We start from the raw sequence: 21,699 nt of genomic DNA on the forward strand, positions 1-21,699 counted from the left end.
TCAAAATGCAGATACTGAAAACAAGAAAGGGAAAAATGATCATTGCCTTATGTAATGAAGCGTGGGCCTTTTTGGTATTCGTCACACAGAAAATAAATGACAACAAGGGGATGCATCTAAATTTTAGAGTGTATCCCTATTTAGTTTCAGCAACAACAAAAAAAAAAAAAAAAACCCTCACAGCAAGGGCATTAAGCCATAGGAAAATTCTTTCATAATATTATGGTGTCAAGATGACATGTTTATCCTAAAGTAATAAGACCCTAAACAAATAGTTGTACTTCCAAATTACATTCTACATAAATCAATTTAATTGTATTGTTTATTTTTACTGGGACGGCACACAATTAAAAGTTATTGCAGAACAGTGAGTAAATAGCTAATTTGCATCTGTTGTCCCTCGGCAGGTAGACACAAGATAAAACACTTGTGGATGTTTCTTGTCAATAACGCAATTTTATTGCACTGTTATTAACCATTTAAAGTATTTCTAGAAGTACAATTAAATGTCTTAACACATTTTTTGGTCTGTCTCCAGGGACATCAGAAAGAGAACAAAGAAATGCAGATAACATAAAAGGCCTGAAGAGGAAAAAGGTTGTAGCAGAGAATCGGCTGGAAAAAATTCCAAAATCACCTGTCAAGAAGCCCCTACAGTCGAAAACATCTGAAGCTGTGCCTCACAGAGCGCTATCCAGGGACAGCACACCCTCTCGCTGTTCATCTTCCAACAGCCCTTCCCACAAACCTTCAACATCCCCCAGTGGGAAAGGAGAACGACAATATGCCCAACCAATTACAGCATCCCCGAGCAAGGGGTCATCATCATCATCAACTGACAGTGAAAGGCTGAAGCAGGAAGTAACACCTTCTGGACTGCTAGCGCTTGATTCCACTGATGGTGGAGAGAGCTCTTTGAGTACTGCTACAGAATCTCAGCCTAAAGACAACAAGAGCCCCAGCTTAGAGGGAGATCCTTACCACAGCAGTGCTCCCCTTGATGTTTTACTTAAAGCTATGGAGCCTGACTTTAGTACATTGGCCGAGAGGAAACACTCCTTGCATGCCACTGGAAAACCATCCTCCAACTTTAAAGCTCAACATAGCGGAGAATTAACAACAATGCCAGCTGTTAATGTTGGTCTCCGGACCCAACCTCCTCATATGCAGACTTATTACATTGACAAACAAGGCAACTTCATTGGCATTTCAGCACCACTACAAGGACATGTGCAGACATCTACACAGGGTACCCCCATGCAGTCATCTCAGCTTGCTACACCACACTTTATGCCTGTTGCGTCACATTCTGAAAAAGCAAGCTTGCACATGAGTTTCAATACTGGACCATCCACCATTACTCATGCACCAGTTCCGTCAGGCTCCAATGCTTTGCCACAAAGCCAACCACCAGTTGTGCAGACATGCCAGTCCCTTTCAGCAAGTGTTCCAAGCACCATTCAGGTGCCAGTAACACCTGGCAGCAACCAAGTTCAGATGACCACTGTAATGAACTTTGGTGCTGAACAGGTTTACAAAGACCAAAAGCCTAAGAAGCCAGGAAAGTATGTTTGCGAATACTGCAGCCGGCCATGTGCAAAACCCAGTGTGCTGCTCAAACATATACGGTCTCACACAGGAGAGAGACCATACCCCTGTGTTACTTGTGGCTTTTCTTTCAAAACCAAGAGCAACTTGTACAAGCACAAGAAATCACATGCTCATGCTATAAAGCTGGGTCTCATTGCTCGCTCTGAATCTGGAGGTGGGTCGCTATCTCAAGAATCCGACAAAGCACTTGGTACACATTCAGAGGCAGAGGAGAGTGGCGACAGTGATGAGGAAAGTAGCACTGCGGATTTGGACCCCGACTCATCACAGAGCAGTGTCACAGCTCTGTCTGAAAATAGTTTGCAAAGTGCAGGTTCAGCTCAGGCAAGCCACAGAGAGGCTGACTCATCCGCTGCATTTGAGTCAAACAAACTTGCCCCTGGTCAGAAGGCTCATGAGCCCAAAGTGACAGCTGCACTACCAAAGGTTGTTGTATACCCAGTTAATGTCTCCCCTATGAGGGCAGATAGTCCAAGAGTTACAGGTGCAGCACCTGAGCAAGCTGCTGCACAACGTCAAAGAGAGTTCCAGACTGCTAACCTGAGATCAAGCATCACAGTATTGTCATCTCTGAAAGAGGTGGATGGTGCAAACACATCCCTAGATACTGTGAGTGAAGATGAAGACCCGCAATGCAAGTCTCCAATGTTAGGTGGTCATGCTCAGCTTCAGCGGCAACAAGCCACAGACTTTTCTCAACAGCAACAGATGAAGTGTCTACTAAGTCCCCGCAGTTTGGGAAGTACGGATTCTGGATACTTCTCACGTTCTGAAAGCGCTGACCAAGCAATGAGTCCACCCAGTCCATTTGTTAAGATAACTCCTCCAGTAGATATTGACATTGCCAAGAATAGCCTTCCCAATGTTGCTCCTGTGGTTGGTACAGTTATGCATGTTGTAGCTGAGCAAAAGTCAAGGGCCATAGAGGGTCAGATGCGTCCACCATTAGAAGTCAAAGCACTCTCTCTGGAAGAACGAATTTCAAAGTTGATATCTGACAATGAGGCAGTGGTTGACAATAAGCAGCTGGACAGTGTAAAGCCGAGGAGGACTTCTCTATCAAGGAGAGGCAGCATAGATTCCCCTAAATCCTACATATTTAAAGACTCTTTTCAGTTTGATCTTAAACCAATTGGGAGACGATCAAGTTCCAGCTCAGACATCCCTAAGTCCCCATTCACTCCCACAGATAAATCAAAGCCAGTATTTCTTCTCTCTGTACCTTCCCAATACCCACCAATGGATTGTTTGCCAATAACAAGAAGTAACTCAATGCCTACTACACCAGGACACTCTGCTCTTCCCGTTAATGTCCCACCCCTTCCCCATCCTTTGCGAATTTGTCAGTCATTTGACGAAAAAATTAGTTCATTGAATGATGATGTATTTTCATCAGCTCCATCAACCCCAAATCCAGCAATACATTCTCGTACCTTGGTCAGGCAAGCAGCAGTAGAGGACTCTTCCACAAGTGATGGGCATGGCCTTCATACTTTCCGCTCCATGGACGAGGGCTTTCATGGCCTATGTAGTTCCACAGAACTAATGCAAAGAAGTAGATCATTTGAGCACAATCAGGAAAGAAACAAAAAGCCTCAACAGAGTAAGGGTACAATGTATGAATGTGAAACTTGTCGTAACAGGTACAGAAAGTTGGAGAACTTTGAAACTCACAAGAAATTCTATTGCTCTGAGCTTCATGGTCCGAAAAACAAGCCAGTCAATGTAAAAGAAACTGACCAAGATGTTTTTCACATAAACATGCAGCCCATAGTCTCTAGATCAACAAGTGGCTCTGGGATACTTGATCAACAGACATCAATTCGAAAGAGAAGGAAAATGAAAAGTGTTGGAGATGAGGATGATCAGTCTCCTACTGAGACTATTCCACCTTGTTCCGTAAGTTTTGAGTTACCATCTGTTCTTGCAAGTCAGACTTTTTCTCAGCATAATGTTCTTGTGGACATACAGCCTAAGAACAACCAAACAAAGCTACCTCAGATTCAACTTGTAGCAAGAGGTCTGAATACTTCAGAATCCAGATTGTCACCAATACGAGAAACCCAGATATGCACCTCTACCAAGGGAGAACTTCAGAGGCAAGGCAGTGGTACTTCAGTTATTAGACACACCAATTCTCTCAGCAGACCAAATTCATTTGAGACAGAATCGATTGATAGGGCATCTCCTGTTGATAGCATGGAGAAGGATCCCCTAAACAAGCTTAAGACAGATGCAAAAGCAAATGTTTCAGTGGACAGCTATCATGAAAACATAGCCAAACCCAAGAGTGGTGACTATGAAAAACAACGAAGGGAACGGTCATGTGATGGCTCAGTAGCAGGTGTTGATGAAGACTCAACTCCTGTCCACCATTCTCGTCTGGTTCGTCAAAATAACATTCAGGTCCCTGAGATTCTAGTCACCGAGGAACCAGACAGAGAACATGAAACGCATGCTAATGAACAAGTAGATAAGCCCACAGATCAGTTCAGCTGGCCTCAGAGAAGTGAGAGCTTGTCCAAGTTACCAGCAGAGAAACTTCCACCAAAAAAGAAAAGAATTCGTCTGGCTCAAATGGACCAATCCTCAGGTGAATCTAGTTTTGAGTCCAGCCTCTCAAGGAGCCTGAGCAGGGACAGTAGTCTTTCTCGTTGTTCCAGTGTCTCAGCCTCTTTTGACAGAGAGGAGCCATCTCGGTCAGAGAGTCCTTCCAGAGGAGAGTGTTTTAGCAAAGTTCAGGAGCCTCAAGGTTTGCCTACAGTCTTCAATACCCTTGGTGTGCCTGGAATTATGAGGCGGGCTGCATCTGAACAAATCACTTGTACTCAACCATCTGTTGAGATTTCTTGTGACTACCGTAGCAAGTCTTTTGACTGTGGCAATGTGTCCCCCAGCAGATCTCTGTCACCTGTTGGCCAACAAAAAAGTGGACAAAGCTCACAAGCTCCCCAGATACCACTTATTGAAAGGAGGCGAGGGCCTTTAGTCCGTCAAATGTCTTTAAAGATAGGCCCAGAAAGCCAGCAACCTGTCCGGAAGGTTGTCATGCCTATAGATAAACCTGCTGTTTCAAATGTCAGCTCTTTAACTCAGCATAGAGGCCATCAAATTCACATTGCCAATAGGCAGACCATGGCTCAGCCATTTATTCTGCGTACTGGAGAGCTGCCTTTGCAAAATAATGAGCAAATTGTGCAAAGCATTCATTTGGGTAGTCCAACTCAGCAACCTCAAGTCCATGGCCTTCCACACCCTTGGCATCAAACTTCAAGGGTTCAAATATGCCAAAAGTTACAACAACCACAGAGCCAGATCTTAGTTTGTCGCCAGAATATACAAAACAAACCAGCTGACTCTGAAGAAATGAAAAGTTTTGTGCCCAAATACCAACTAACATCTCCTGCTCTTAGAGCAAGCCAAACATTTTCATTTGCCAACAATCAGGCAACTCCGATTGCCCTACCAGTTTTGACAATACCTATTGCCAATCCATCTTTGAGCGTTTCAAAGTCTTCAGATGTTCGGAAAAATGTTTATGTTGCTCAACCAAATCAACAGGCCTCTGAGATTAAGACACATAATGTTGTTCTATCAGGAGAACAGCAAAAGGAACTATTTGATCAGGCCCAAGCAGGTGCTATACCATTGCCTCAGATCCTCATAACTCATGAGCAGATGCACCCTGCTCTCTCTGTGTCAAATAAGAATAGCCTTCTATCGAGTCACAGTGTAGATAGTGACACTCAAACTCTACCTACTGTAAAGGATAGGACTCAAACAGTTAGCACTTATATGCATTCAGTAGAAAGAGCACCTTCTCTTGGATCTTTACATTGCACACAGAAACTGGCATCAGTAACTCTATGCCCACAGCAAGAACCCACCGCCTCAAGTAAACGAATGCTGTCACCTGCAAACAGCCTGGACATCTACATGGAAAAACACCAGAAGCGGGCTAAGGATGAGCATGGTGTGGCCTGTTTAACCGATGGAAGGTCAGTCAGCTATCTTAACAGCAAGATGTCAGAGGTCACCCGACAGAGGAAACTAACACTGGTCAGGCAAGTTTGCACAACCGAGCCAGTGGACAGTCCCATTGAAACTGAGGCCCCACCTCTGCCACAGGTTAAAACAGATCGAGAGAAAGAGACAGAGGCAACTGATGAAGTCAAGCCAATGTCACCAGACAGCACTGGGCTGGAAAAAAACACAAGCACTGTTATTCATGAGGAAGAAGAACCTACCCCAAAATCTACCCCATGTAGCCAGGTCAACTCTATACCAGCTAGTAATTCTCTGAAGCCCCAAGAAAAAGTGGATGAACAGAGATGGTCTCCAGCTAAATCTCCTATTAGGCCCTCCAATTTCCATGGTGGACAGTTAAAACTGAACACATCTGTATCTGTGGTCAACACAAAGGACAGTCATCGCCTTTCTTTCCCCAGCCTGAAAACTGCCACCACATTTACCTGGTGTTTCTTAATGAAGAGGAAACCTCTTCATGTTCCGCAGACTGACTTGAAGACTTCAGCATACGCTGCCTGGACAGTCAGCCCCAACAACCCCAACCCACTTGGATTGCCCACTAAGGTGGTCATGTCTCTTTTTGACTCCAAGCAGAGCTCCAAGAAAATACACTACACCTCGGCTATAAGAACGAGCAAGAAATCTGATATCTTGTCCTACTCAGGCAAGCTGAAAGACGTCATGCCAAGGGTAAGCACTAATGTTTTTAATTACTCTCATACTGCAGCATTGTTCTTGAGTCACATCAGAGAAATCAACTCTTTGAAATTCATTCATCACTTCTTCCAGGAGCTGCCAATAACCCAGAAGCAGAATTCAACTGAAAGCAGAAATAAAGTGACACCTGAACCTCAGGCAAGCAACGAGTCAGACAAGGACGTGTCATCTAAAACAGAACCAAGACGAGTCAAAATATTTGATGGCGGGTAAGATTAAAAAGTACCGGTTAATTAGTTTTCACAATTTTTCAAATTGTATTTTTCAGATGTTTCGCTTTACTATTGCCCTATGTCTCTCTCATGGTTTTTTTTCCCTATCCTACAGATTTAAATCTAATGAGGAGTATGTTTATGTTCGTGGACGTGGACGCGGTAAATACATCTGTGAGGAATGTGGGATCCGCTGCAAGAAGCCCAGCATGCTGCGTAAACATATCCGCACCCACTCGGACGTCCGGCCATACCACTGTGTCCACTGTAACTTCTCCTTCAAGACAAAAGGTTAGCACTCAGTAAATAGGACCTGTTAAGAGCTCAAATCAACTCCTTTTTTTCTATTAAGGATATAACAATATCTGAATTTGACTTTATGAAATTATCACAATCACAATTCGCCGGTATATTTAAAAAAGAAAATTGAACACAGGGTATGAGATTGGTCAAATTACACAAAGTCCCCAAAATTCATTGCTCCTGCTGGATCGTTAACAAACTAACTGAGAGTGTTTGACATGTCTGTACTATTTATCTCACATCCTCTCAAATAATTTTGGGGACACAATTTGCCAAGTGGCTTCTCATATTACTCGTACTCGTAGGTCACTGCAGTCTGACAGTGTCTGCATATTGATTTTTGTTTATCCCCGACCTTCCACAAACCAAAATGCTTTCACATATCAGATTTAAAAGCTGCTGGATAATTTCAAAATCATCTCTTCACTCCCTCACAAATAATGCCATTGTACAACATTTTCACTGCAGTGAGGCTACAAGCAGGGCGCAGAGGATGTAGAGGCGCATAGGGCGATGGTCTTTGTAGTTCCTACTTCCCTCGGCTCTGCTCTACTGCAGCCGACACAAAACTACACTTTAGATCTCTCGATATTGTAAAATTGTGGATACCGTTGCATCCTTGTTGTCTACACATTTGCACAAGCTTTTGTCAATGCAATATTTTCCTATCAAGTAGGGACTTGATTTTTAGTCATCTGTGTGCTTTCCCAAAACAAAAGAGATACTGTAGTAGTAAATGACAAGATGCACTATATTCTCACATACTTGAAAAAATACCACAGCTTAAAAAAATACATTCACATACCATACATTGGCAGTGTGTCACTGCAGCTGACCACAAATTACATTTTAAGTGGCCTAGATCTACTGCATTTGATCTCTTCTTTCCATATGAGCTCTTTTTTTTTTTACAATCTCTTGAACTAAGACAGTATGATTCACCGTTCTTTATCAAACTCGCCTACCCACACCACACTGCAGAAAAGTACTTTGTGTCAGAGCAACCCACGTTCATTTAAAAATGTCTTTGTAAGTTACTCACCCTTTACGTACAGCTTTCCCAAAGACTGCATTCTCTTACATAAACTCCGTCTGTGCTATTGTTTAAGCTCTACCCACCCGTAACATCTTTTTGCCTCTCTTTTTTTTTTTTTTTTTTGCAGGGAATCTGACCAAGCACATGAAATCCAAGGCCCACAGTAAGAAATGCATGGAGATGGGGGTGCCTGCGGGTCTCATTGAGGATCAGGATGCAGAGGACTCAGGTACACCGCTTCACTGAGCAGCCAAATAAAAATCCGTTTTCCAAAGCCTTAAGTCTTCAAACTACATGTACCCATTTCTCTTTAAATTAAAGTATATTGTTTTGAATGCAAACACAGATCTTTTTAAACCTATTTGTTTTTTAAAACAAATACGACTGCAATTCTTTAAATAGTTCTGTTAATGGCCTGAGATGTAAAACACTGATTGTTCCTCTGTTGCTATGTCGATCAATAGCTTTACCACGGTCTAATTAGAAATTCTAAATGCAGCTTCTTCCTCTGTTCACTCAAATCTGAGTGGGAGGCATGCACAGCGTTTAGAAAGAGGAAATTGCTGCGTCTAATTTTAGAAAAAAAAAAGAAAAGAAAGAAAGAGAGAAGCTGCCTGAAAGCATTCTGTGGTCCCAGTCTCTTAGAGCATATTTGTTTTTCCACCTCTGCTTGTGATGGAGCTCAGGGGTGTATGGTGATGTAGGGTGTTCAACTGTGCTGCAGCAGCAAAGAACATCACTGAATTACATTCTTGGCGATGGATTCTCTCACTGTGTGATGAGAGAGGATATTTAATGAATGAATGTTCAGTACTCCTAAAGGGACAATCTATTTTCATACCACCACGGATGACTCATATGTTGTGGGGGTTACCAGGAATAGACTTCCTGCTTACGTTTTCTCTCATCAACAGGAGACCCTAGTCAGTTGAGTAGTGCTGACCGTCAAGATTCAGATGGTGATGACTCCGACGGCCCTGATGATGAGGAGAACGATGACAACGAGGAGGAAGAGGAAGACAGCCAGGCTGAGTCCGGCCTGTCTACCAACCCTTCGGTCTCTGCCAGCCCGCAGCACATCCCCTGCAAAGAGACGGAAGTCCCGCCTAGCGCCCTCCTAGCCCAGATGTCAATAAGCTCAGTCGCCCTATCACTCTCCCAACCTCCAGCTCCTGAATCCCACACATCAGACTCAGATTCTGTCCCCATGATGAGCCCCGTGTCCCTGAGCAAGCAGATCTCCATCTCCGGGTCTTTCTACAACCAAACACCCTTCCCTTACTCTCCTCCACCTGTTGCTGCCACATCAGACTCCTACACCTCAGACACAGAGTCAGTGCACATGATGAGCCCAGTGTCGCCGTGCAGGCAGATGTCCATCGACTACCCTGACCTTGAGGTCCCCCCTAGTCCCCCAGTGCCAGGCAAGGTGTCCAAGCTAGGCCAGGTGAGACCCATGTATTCTCATTGTGTCACTACTACTTGACCCCTCCCTGCCTGTCTCCCTTCTTTCCTATCCATACCCATACTGCATGTGAGGCACATCCACAAAGCTCCTTCACAAAAAGGTGAATGCATCTTGTTAGTTCTGATAAGGTTCGGTGGATGGATCCGAAACCATTTCACCTTAAAATCTCTAAAATGTGCAAGGATCATTCTTAAATTAAGTCAAGAAATTAGACTGAATTTTTTTTCTTCTTTCATTTAACAGGATCTCTCCTCTGCCCCTCCTGCTGTGGCCACCAGTGAACCAGGTGTTCCAGTGGACCGGGGTACTCAGACCTCCTCCTATGCTTCTCAAGGTCTCATGAACTTTCCTCCACAGGATCTATCGCAAACACCTGGAGCACAAACCCACCTGTTCAGTCACCTGCCCTTGCACTCCCAGCAACCTTCTCGCCCCTCTTACAGAATGGTCCCAGTAGGGGGGATCCAGCTGGTGCCTGCCGGCCTGGCAGCCAATTACACCTTCTTACCGATACAGGCTGGTCCCGTCCAACTCACCATTCCAGCAGTGAGCGTCATTCACAGAAACACGAGTCCCTTACCAGCTCCCAACACTCCACCGCTACAAGAGGGCTTGCAAACCCAGCCCCTTGTGATGCAAGAACCTCTCAGTAATGTTCTACCCTGCTTCCCTTTAGGGCAGGTCACGGGTCTGCAGGCTCAAACATTACAGCAAGTAGGTCTGGAGACACTGAACCTCATGGGGCTTACCAACACAGGCCTAGCATCCACCCAGCTGCTCTCCCAGCAAGGGCTCACCCTAAACGCCACCCTTGGTCTTCAGGTTTTGGCTGCCAATCCCACTTCCCAAAGCAGCACTGGACCCCAAACGCAGCTCCCAGGTTTGCAGATACTCAACATTGCTCTGCCCACCATTATTCCTTCTCTCAGCCCTCTCTCCACCTTGAGTCCTCTACCCGGGCCCTCGGAGAGGCAGGGAAGCCCCGACGCTGCAGGAGCACAGCCATCTCAAAGTGAACAAGGTCTCGGTTCTTTTCAGAGCTGCACGCCTGGCTCGTCACCTGCCCATTCAAAGTTCAGCAGCTCACCAGAACTAATCTCAGGCAGCAGTGCCAGCGCTGGAGGTAACAGTGGAGAGCTCACACGGACTATCAAGGGAGGAGAAAAGAAGGAATCCTCACAGAAACATCCATCACCAGCTGCTCAGAGCCAAGAAGACCCCGTTCGGAAGTCGCCGCTCGAAGCAGCGAGTGATCATGCACATCCAAGAACTCGGCCAGTGAACAGCTGGCAGAAAGTAAATGATGACTATAATGAGGTGTCCAGTGATGATGAAGACAGACTGGTCATTGCCACCTGAAAACACCACGTGGAACGTTTTTCTTGCTCTTTTTGTAACTCTTGTCACTTTGTAAGACTGAAAACACTTTTCAGGGGTTTGTTTCTTTGCAAATCACCTTTCAAAGCACAGATGCTGACATTCATATTGTATGTGCAATCCTATGATATATATATATATAATGATGACCAATCATTAATTTTTACTTTTATTGTCAGCTCCAGACATTTTTTTTTGTACATGTTGTATAGACAATTGTGCCTTTATGGAGTTTCTTGTTTTGGAACCTGTACATAATTACTTACAAATTCAGTAGTTGCTTGTGTTTATTTCAAAAATATTGAAGTCAAAGAGGCATACAAATTGAGAATATCAATTTTATTTTGGATTTGTCATTCGTAAATATATGGAAATATAAATGTTGTACTGGTATATGTACATTTCTATGGATAAAGGGGCAATGTTTCTGTGTACAGATGTTGTGTTCAAATATTTATTATAATCCATCTAGTGCCCATTCTGATTCATTAGTCCATAGGTATGTGCGTTATGGTAGCTTTACATTGCTGTATCAATATTCTTAACTGTATCAGTAAAACATTTGTTTACAAACATTAAAATGGCGTCGCTGTATTTTTTGCATCATCTTGGCTTCATGTCTTAAGGTGGACTTGGACTGGACGTTGATTGCAGATGACGGATAATCACTCATAAAAGGTGTCAAGTCTTCTCTTACAGTGAGTCATTCAATACAACTAATATAAGCTGCATTTTTTTTTATTTACTGTGTAGTATAAATTTATTAAAGGGGACATGCTGTATTATGAAAAATCTCCTTTAACATTGTTTTTGAACATATCTGGGTAATCTGTCTGCAAATCCACAAAATGGGTCCTTTGTTTGTGGTCTGCAGAAGTCTTACAACACATAGAAAAAAAGCTCTGTTTTAAATGTGCTCTTCTTGTGATGTCACAGTGGGATTCCAGTAAAAACAAATCCCTTCCCTGTCATCTCCACCCCAAGCCTAGAGTAAAACCTTTACACAGGTCTGCCATTTTTATTCTGATGCATATAAAAATACATTATTTTCTACTGTTTAAAAGAAGTTAATTTGTACTTTAAACTGAAATGTGTCATTTTTATTTCAAGCGATGCTTTGACTTCAGTTCAAAATATTCAAAAATCACCACAAAATCATTCATCCAATATGCACTGTCATTAGAAAACACATTCCAGCTTTAATAGTTCAGCATATTTACAGCAGAAACCATGACGGTGAACTATGAGGGCAAAAAACCAAAACAAAATAATCGATCATCCAGTTAATCATCAGAGGGAGGAATTGCTGAAACAATAATGTGAGAATGTGACATTTCATACAGCAAACCAATCGAGCATCCCACTTCTTAACGCTGACAGCAACAAAACAACCTCTTAGTACTCTCATCATCAGTGACACATTATTCAAAATCAGTTTACAACCAAAGGGCACAAGATGGATCAAATATTGTGTGTTCCTTATTATACCTTCAATCCAGGAGTCGTAATAATAACAAGCTGGAGAAGACGCAGGTCTAAATAAAGCACCAATAAGGGAAACTTCTGTCCTACCTCGTTCAGAGGGTGACTCATCCATCTACAGTACAGACCCCAGCATCTCTCCCTGCCTCTCACAGGGGTGGATGAAACCTCGAGGGGAAGCATTAGCCAAGCAAACAGAGACCCCTAGAGGCCATGATGTGCCAGTGCTAAGAAAACTAAAAGGCTGGACCTCACAGGATTCAGCAACTCAAACATGGTCAGACTTTTTTTCTTTTATCCATTATTACATAACATCTCAACAGCTTTCTGGTTCAATTGACTAAATTGTTTACATTTAATTGTTTTCTGTAATGCTACTCTCTTCAGTTGTTTTTGTTCTCAATGAAAAAAGGCTAAACGCACTCCTCATGCCATTAGTACAAGCTGTTCCAATGGTTAGTGGAAACTCTAACTCCAGCTCTGATTAGGGGCCTCAGAGTCACAGCAGGTCAGGGTAGTTTACTCAAGACTGTTCCATGTTGAGTACACACACACACACACACACACACACACACACACACACACACACACACACACACACACACACACACACACACACACACACACACACACACACACACACACACACACCCCAACAAAGTCTATTTTCCACCACTACCCACAGCACAGTGTCACCGAATAAGTGATTTAGGAAAATGAAGAACCCCTCAGCCTCCGGGGTTAATTACACATGATGGAAAAGGAAAAATAAGATTGACAGGCTGTTTGAACTGCAGCCATCACTCATTAAATCAAAAAAAAATGGAGCTTGTTGTGCTGTTTAATGGTATGTCATTTATGGGGGGGGGAAATGGTATCACACTATGTATACATTTGCTATGCACCAAGTAAAACTGATAAAAATAAGTTTATGAAATTCCAGGTTATAGCAATGAAATGTTTAATCCAGCCACTTTATTGTTTCAAAAAAAATCTCGTCTTTATCTCTGATGGAATTTGATGATAATTAAGTCAATATTGTTGATTTTAAAACTTCAGAGGGTTATAAAGGGGATTAAATCATAAGAAACAACTTGTTGAAATCTTTAAATCTCTTTCAAGAACTCTGCTGAATGACACTTGAGATTTTTACACCCAATTCTAAAGGGGCAGAGAATGGGATGAATTTATTTAGAAAATGTTTTTTTTCCTCAACTCAGATCGCTCATCCAGATCATGATAAGAGCTAAATCCTCTCTGACCATACAGGCAGAATAATAGTTAGCAAAAATGTATGTCAAAAGTTGAGATCATGGAGTTCAAACATAGACCTATGTAACCAGATAGCTGCTTAGAAAATCTAAGAAGAAGTAATTTGATTGGTGTAGATTTAGATTTCACTTATGCTTTAGTAATATTTTTGTCAATTTTGTAATTCTTCATATCTGTAGCCTATTCTACATTTCTGCTCTATGCTTCAATTCTGTATGCAATACTCACCATTAAACAGGAGAATTTATCTTGTAGCTTGACTGCCACCTGCTGTCTCAGAGGTGCAACTGCAGCTCATCCACAGAGTCCAGCAGGAGTATGGCACAGGTCGTATTAATCACCCGGCTTCTCCCCCCCATCATCGGTCTCAAAACCAAATCATCTCTAAGTCCTCAACTTGGCCTGCAAGGCGCCATATCAGGGAGCGACACAAACAAACAGCATCGTCTGGATCTGAGCCAAAAGGACAACACTGTAATCTACGGCACAGCAGGAGGAGGAGGAAGAGGAGGAGGAGGAGGAGAAGTGGGACGCTCTGCTATAAAGTCAAAGGGCTGCACATGTGGGGCCACAGTGACAGAGAGACTCCAGAGTGACTCCTCCACGCTCCTGCGTAAATCTCAAGAGGATAACCAGCGAGACACTTTACACTGGATGATTCCTTTTTTTTTTAATTCTGCAGGATTACAATTTAAGCACATTTTTGTAGCACTATTCTGAGTAAGAAGAATCTGGAAAATGGATATACACGTTTTATTTTTCGTGTTGTCAGTGATGTACTCCTGGATTGTATGCACAGGTAATTTCGCTGTTTTGTCTTTTTTGCATCGACACAAATTCTGTGTAAGCTACACAACAGAAGTCGAACTTAAATTACTTGTTTACTCAGTTTTACTTTTTTTTTTTTTTTTAAATAAAATCTGTAACTTTCTCTGCAGTGTAGTCAAGCAAAACTTGCTGGCAGCACGATGTTTGCTTTGTGCATATTCTTGTCCATTAACCCGAAGTTCATATCTTACTGTTTATGCAGTGTATTGATTATAATGATTCCATTACAGTGCTCTCAGCGCCTGTCGGAGATCAGATGCCTGCTGCCTCCAACGCCACCCAGGTGCGACATGTGCGGAACAAGCGCTGCTCCTGCGCCAATTTCCTGGACAGGGAGTGCGTCTACTTCTGCCACCTGGACATCATCTGGGTCAACACACCTGAGTAAGTCACGGCTAGCCTGATACTTTTCTCTTTACAGTAGAAACACAATCCTTTTTTTTCCAACAGAAATTTTGTTTAAAAAAAAAAAAGTCAATTCATTACCAATACAAAATGCTACATTTAAAGTGACACGCTAAAATATGGAAGAACTATCAGCCATCCTGAAGTTGTTTCTTTAATTCAAAGAGTTTTAATTTTGTCCATGTTTCATTTTAGGCGCGTGGTCTCTTATGGACTGGGCAACGCTCCGAGGTCAAGGCGCGCGCTCCCGAACTCCATGGCGACGAACAGCGCACCACGCTGCCAGTGCGCGCGCGAAAACGACCCAACATGCAGAAACTTCTGCGGGCTGGAAAAACACCCCGTGAGGTGAGTGATTAGGATTTTCACATCAGCTTCAAAAACATCTCGAGTACAAGCAATAACAACACTATGGATCACATCAGCTGTCAGTGATACTGGGAATCGCCCAAAGTCTATCTTTTTGTGTTGTTTCCACTACGAGTGGGAACAAGTTAAGTCTTTTTTAAAGGGCTGTGCATGTGTCGAAACTGTGGGCATGAATAATTGAAATGTGAATCCACTCTCATCGTGTGTTTTTTTCTGTGCGCCTTCGCTCACAGGTATGGGACATCGCCAGGAACAGTGATCCACCCCGCCGAGGGCGATGCTTGCTCTGAGACGCAGTGCAAACACAAGCTGGCAGCCGACACGGGCAGGATTAAGAGGTAAGACAACCCTTAGCTAGGCTGAATTCCTAAAGGTCTATTTGCAAAATAAATGTATGGCAATTAAGTCGTCATGCAACACACAGGTCTTTTGTAAAGAGCAAAATATCATATGATTTCCCGGAGTTCAGATTTGTGAGCCACGCGAGATAACAACAGTCAGCACACCTGAGTTTGAGTGGAAAGAATTTCGAGATTTACCCTCAAGCAAAGAATTCCCTGTAAATGATGATGTCTGAGCAGCATTATAAGTATATTTAAGCGTAAGATAAGATTGTGTGGAATTCACCTTTAGTGAGCTGCATTACTTTCCACCACTTATCAGTGAGATTTACGAGGTAACAGAGCTCCTCTCTGCACACATGTGTAATCATGGTTATACTTAAAACCCTGTTAAAGATTGCACCGCCATCAGACACATTAATAATTGGAAACACAAACTTCTCCTCAAAGGTCCGATGTCTGATTGCTGTCTGTCTTTGTTTTCAGGAGGAAGAACAGCAACAACAAACGGGTTTCCCCTCTAGCCATCAGGGCCACCTTGAAAAGCCGCCTGCTGCTGGAGAAGTGGAGGGTGAGACAGCGCCACAGGGCGAGAGCATGGGAGGGCGAGAGCACGGCCTCCTAAACGAGACGGGAAAACCTCCACACCTTGTCAAATAGAGAGGGAGAAAGAGTTGTTGTAACCGTGGACCTTTCTCTAAAGCCATTGGTGGAAGGCAAATGGAGCGCCGCGAAATGCCTGACGGCGTGTTTGGCTTCAGGGCTGCCGCGTCAGGAGGCGTCCGCAGAGAGCCTTTACACCTCGACTTAGAAGGAGAACGAGGTCAGAGACAATACAAGGAGTCTCGGTGGAAGGAGATAAGCTGAGCAGAGGACTTGGCCCTTGTCTGCAAAATCAAGGACAGTGACTGATCCTTAAGGTGTCAGGGCCAGACTCTGTTTCTCCATCGGACTCCACCAAAGAGCATTTCAAAGACTTGACTTTAAAGGAAGGATTCAATAATATGCCTCTGTTACAGATAATACAAATCACTGCAATGCATGGGTGAAGACAGTCCCAGTTATTATATCTTACAAAGCCATTACTTTACCGCGTGGAGCTTACGTAGAAGGGATGTTCCGCCTTGTGACAGTTTTCCTCTGACTGAATTTATTTACTGGATTTGACAGAACAGGTGGTCTCCTGTTCTGTCAGGACGCAGCTCATTGTAGCTTTGCAGTGCAGTCGCTGCTGGGAGTTTGTGGATGTTATCACTGATAAACAATAATTTAATATTTCACTTAATATGTAATCTATATTGTTGCTACTGTCTGATCTATTTATTTATTCTCTTTGTAATTTGATGTCCATATTGGTCCGTCATGTTTGGTTCATTTCTGTGAAATGTTTTGTCACCAAGGTGCCAACGTTTGGCCAAATTATAATAAATGAATACACTTATTTTAAAAAAGACTTTTCATCTCCTTCATCTTTGATGTATCAACAACTTGTGCTGTATTCTCTTCTGAGTGTATTTGACTTAAAGTTTGATCAATGAGAAATAATTCATCAAGAATAGAGTAATGGAGAGGCCACGGCATTTCAAATTCTCTGTGAGGGTTGAGTTTTTTGGGTTTTTTTACATCCCAGGTGTAACATGAACAGTCTGGGTTTAGTGTGAGAGGCTTGTAAGGGGGTAAAGAAAAAAAATTAAAAAAGCAAAAGTGAAAGAGAAAGATGATAGAGAGTTGGAGACATGGGGATAAAGACAGAGACAGTCTCAGAGTCTCAGTCTCTCTCATCTCGGGCCAAACCTCTCCGCAGCTCTGATCTCAAACATTCAGACATTCAGACATCCAGCACGTCGTTTTTCTTCTTCTGTGACGATCACGCTGCGTTTAAACAGTTTGAGATATGTGCCACCTTTCCACCTGAGCTTTTTTAAACTTTGCAGACAAGTGACTCAACGCTCATTCAACAAAACCTGAGTCAACGTTCGGGTTGTTTGTTGTTGCAGATTTGAGTCATTTCTTACAGCCAGTGTCCCTTCGATTGTCTCACCTCCGAACAGAGTCATGCATCTGTTTGTCTCCCTAAACCACACGACAACCTGACACCTTTCACAGATTGTCATCAACGTTTCATCTTGGCTCATAAATCAACGTCATCTCATTTCAGTAAGTCACTCATCAGGCTTATTTAACAGCTGCCAGGAGAAAACACACTACCTAAAAGCTATTACAGAAACACCAACCGTGTAGGAGTTAACAGAAGAGCATTTTTGAGCTAAGTTACAGGATAAGCCCAATTTGAATTTCACTAGATGGCAAAATCCTCTTAAAGCAGCCCTCAGTAAGCCTCGTCCGGCGAACACTGATCAGGAGACAGAGGAGTTGAAAGCGATCAAATTCCTCTCAAGTTATTTTTTCTCCCTTCACGATTGTGTTTTCAAACTATGCACAGCAGAGATGAAATCAGAGTCGATGATTCTGCATTAAATCGGACACGTTTGCCCCGACATTACACAGGATCTCTGTCGTACTTTGGATGAATGTCATACAAATTGTTTTTGGGCTGGGTTCAAACATTGGTGAGCCTGAAACGCTCCCATCACTCATCACACTGGCAGCGGAGAACAATCCAATACAAATTGGTTCAAACGTCTTCTCTATCCAGCCCATTTAGCAAACAAATCCACGCTGGAGTCTGAGCCCGGGGCTTATTGAGAGAATCTGTTGTGTCCTCCTGCGTGCACAGTCCAATCATAACAATACTGATGTCATATTTTCCAGACAGACCTTCTTTTTGTTTGCAAAACAATTTAAAGACTTGTCTGCAGCAGCAGGGGGGACAAGTCTGTGGACACGTTGAGGACAATGGAGGGAAAGTTTCGATGACACGCAAGAAATGCATTCAGCTGGACTTAATCAGACGATGCAGGTACAGAGCGAGTGAGACTGTGTGCCTAACAAAGCTCCGGTTATTAGAAGGAGATCTGCTGATATGGTGCTCTCTTAGGGGTTTAAGAGGAAATGTTATCAAGAGCACGAGAAACCAACATAATGTTCGATACAGCGAGGGATTTGTCCACAGCGTGTTACATAACCCGTGAAAGTGAACAATATTAACGATGCTTTCCGCTTAAACGTGGCTCAATTACAACATTTCATTGAGTGTGTGTGTTTCTCTTACAGGGTTATTATCATGATGCAAGAGCATTGCACGACATGTTTTAGGGAAGTAATCAGCCAAGGAAGAGGAAGAAGAAGTCAGATTCACTGATCAATGATAAAAAAGCCTTAAATAAAAATAATCCTTTTCTGCTAAAAGCACGACATTCAGTGACATGCTCCACGGGAAACGCAACAAATGTACTTCTTGAAAAGGCCAATCTTGTTGTTTTTATGTGTTATAATTCTGTACTTTTTTTCAAAGCTTTCACTTATAAACAGTGTTTGAAAGTTTAAGTTTAAGTTTTTAAATGCCAAGTAGAAAATGCCTTCTGAAATGTATGACGTGCTAAGATGGGATAAATAGAAATACTCTGAATATACTCTGCATGTGTAAATGTAAAACTGATTCTGATTGGTTTCCCACTCTGACAGTATTATTGTAAAGCCCTCATAACTGTGGCTCTTTAACACACTGACTGCACAGCTTGTTATCAGATTACCTTTATCAAAATGACCGCTCCATGTCGGCTCCTGTGACTCGGCTATTTCAGGCTTATCTGCACAACAATCACTTGCCCTATACGTCATGAGGCAGCCACAGCTTTAATGAGCTGTCAGTCCTGCAGGAGCTTTTCTAAAAGAAGATGCCTCCTCGTACCTGCACACTGAAGGAGGTTAACAGCATGCCGACAGGGCCTGGAAGCCAACACAATGGCACTTACCCTCGAAACTATGCAGCCCTGTGAGCGGAACTCCCTTGAGACATTAGCTTTTGGCATAAGTCATTAGTCTATTGAATAGAGCCAGCGCTAACATAATACCCCATTACACAGCGAGGAATCTCCTCGGCTCCACAGGAATTCTCGAGCTCAGGAGCCGCACAATAGGACTGTGAGCGAGGAACGTCGGGGCGGGGTCCGACTGGCCTCGACTTCTGACGTCCAACCAAGTTCAACACTACCTCCACGCCCTGTTTTCCAACTAACACTCCCAAAGCATCTCACGAAACCCTGCTCCAATGCAACATGAAGGGATTTCAACTTGGCTGAGTCAAAGTTTAAGATTTGGTTACGGGGATGACTAAACACCACAAGAAACCCGTCCAGAGGGTTGAAGGATGGTCATCACATCTACGCTCGCTCGGACGACACGCTTTTCAGAGGGCCTATTATGGGATTCTGTGCAGGTATCTCTCAGCACTCTGTCTGCCAGTAATCCCACTTACAGCCTGACCCAACACAGCGGCTGCCTCCGAAAATTACTGGGAGCATTGCAGTTATATCCCTGAGATATTTAGAAAATGTTTCACTGACAGACAGGAAGGTGAGGATGAGTACCGTCTGCAATCGTGTTCCAGCTTTTCCCTAGCTACATTTCACATTTAATGAAGCTAGAAATCAAAAAGAGTGGGGGGTCCTGTCATCCATGCTCGTACGCACATTTGGAGGGAATGTTCAGAATGCAAGGAATTATACACAAAGTTTCAGGAACTCATCAAACTCATGGATGGTGAAATGTGCATATCCCTTAGATTCCAACAATATGTAAGTTACATAACAAATATAAACACTTATGCATATAATACATAATATATGTGCATTTAGTCATCGCCAGAAGTAGTTATTTGCATTTGTGCTGACATGGTTCACAGGTATGAAAGTCTTCCGGATGAACAAATTCATCCCGTCAAACATTCATCAATGTCTGGTGGAAAAAGCCCGAGGGTGTGCTATCGAGAAGTTTCACTTCAGTGAAATCTTTAAAACAACATCATTTACTTTAAAGACATACTTTCTGTCGTCTTTAAGTCAGCATAGCTCCAGGGACGATAACGTCGGTCAGTCAGTTTACGACTTTGGCCCTGACACATCTCCACAGTTACTGGATGGACTGGAGGTCGACGTTTTGGGTTCAGAACATTTTAACCCCTCTCTCTTCCGCTGGGCAAAAAAGGTGAACAGGTGAGTTCAATCAACACAACATCTCCGCCCATGCCCATGTGAGCCTCTACCCTCCACTCAATATAATCCCACAAAAAAATTATAAATAATAAATAAATAAATATATTATATCATTAACATTAACCCAAAACACCCACATATGACACACTACATACTTTAACCTTCGATAAATACTTCAAATATATTTAGATCCCCCCAACTCCCTCTGCAACAGCTGTTTTTTTAATAGTGTAACTTTTAAACCACCGCTGCACTATTCATTAATGGATGCAGGTCTAAATTAACTCATTTACACTCGATCTGCCACTTTTCCTCAGTTTATCCGGGGTCACAGTGCAGTGGCAGCAGGTTGAGCTAGCTGAAGCCCTCTTAGCAAGCTCCAGGTCTTGTGGGATCTTCTACCATGATGGACTAAAATGAAGCCTCCAAAGATGCCCAGGAAGTAAATCAATAAGATATCCAAACCACAACTGGCTCCTCTCTATGCAAAGTGTTAGTTGCTCCCTCTAGATGTAGTTCCCTTTATAAGTCAAATACTACACAAGCTTTAAGTCATAGTATCACATTGCTAGTGTTAACATGTCGATGTTAGCATTGCCTCAAAAAGCAACTCACAGAGCTGCTTTACTCATAAACAATTGTTCAGATGTGAAACACTTTGTTACATCTGCTTAACATCAGCATGTTAGCACGTTGATGTTAGCATTTACCTCAAAGCACCTCGGGTTACAGAGCTGCTAGCATGTCTGTGGACCCCGCGTCATTTCTCTGGGGGTTAGCAATAATCATATGAACACAACTTTATGAAGGTTATCTCATTTCAATAACAATAATAATAAGTATAAAAGGATTTCATCTCCCTTTTTTTGTTTGCTAACAGTTAAGGGCTGATATGAGACCCAGTAAAAACATTCGCTATCAGAACAAACACTGTACTGAGCCAACGCTGCAAACACACAGATATCAATCTGATGTTGCTTTCTCAAGATAATTTTCAAAGAAACTAACACTTCCATGATAACTTGGGTTATAAATAACAGCTGTGTTCCTTGGTCACTGCGTTTGTTTACATTGGTAAGCAGGTGGAGATTAAGCTTTTATTCTGCATCTTCTTCTCGCTCTGCCTCTCAACACC

The 21,699-nt window shown here is 42.9% G+C and overlaps 2 protein-coding genes across 2 annotated transcripts in view; both read left to right on the forward strand.

The window, feature by feature from the left end:
- The window catches only part of hivep1 (HIVEP zinc finger 1), a 45,361-nt gene extending 34,027 nt beyond the window's left edge, over positions 1–11,334 (forward strand). The window contains exons 3-8 of the mRNA XM_079368083.1: positions 539–6,330; positions 6,430–6,566; positions 6,685–6,860; positions 8,036–8,137; positions 8,823–9,355; positions 9,620–11,334. Of these exons, the coding sequence (XP_079224209.1) occupies positions 539–6,330; positions 6,430–6,566; positions 6,685–6,860; positions 8,036–8,137; positions 8,823–9,355; positions 9,620–10,735 (7,856 nt within the window). The 3' untranslated portion in view covers positions 10,736–11,334. The remainder of the gene's footprint in view (positions 1–538; positions 6,331–6,429; positions 6,567–6,684; positions 6,861–8,035; positions 8,138–8,822; positions 9,356–9,619) is intronic.
- A 2,759-nt stretch (positions 11,335–14,093) lies between these two features.
- edn1 (endothelin 1) lies at positions 14,094–16,897 on the forward strand. Its single transcript, XM_079367529.1, has 5 exons — positions 14,094–14,306; positions 14,566–14,719; positions 14,936–15,088; positions 15,343–15,447; positions 15,937–16,897. The coding sequence occupies exons 1-5, from the start codon at positions 14,246–14,248 to the stop codon at positions 16,073–16,075; spliced, it is 612 nt and encodes a 203-aa protein (XP_079223655.1). The 5' UTR covers positions 14,094–14,245; the 3' UTR covers positions 16,076–16,897.
- The last annotated feature ends 4,802 nt before the right edge of the window (positions 16,898–21,699 follow it).

This window comes from Symphodus melops, assembly GCF_947650265.1.
Source record: "Symphodus melops genome assembly, chromosome: 18".
Lineage (NCBI taxonomy): Eukaryota > Metazoa > Chordata > Actinopteri > Labriformes > Labridae > Symphodus > Symphodus melops.

What these genes read in the sequence shown, in the direction of transcription:
- edn1 (XM_079367529.1), top strand. Translation starts at nt 14,246, where the DNA reads ATGGATATACACGTTTTATTTTTCGTGTTGTCAGTGATGTACTCCTGG. An exon ending in CTCCTGGATTGTATGCACAG is followed by an intron (nt 14,307 to 14,565) that starts GTAATTTCGCTG and finishes ATTCCATTACAG; the next exon opens with TGCTCTCAGCGCCTGTCGGA. An exon ending in GACACGGGCAGGATTAAGAG is followed by an intron (nt 15,448 to 15,936) that starts GTAAGACAACCC and finishes CTTTGTTTTCAG; the next exon opens with GAGGAAGAACAGCAACAACA.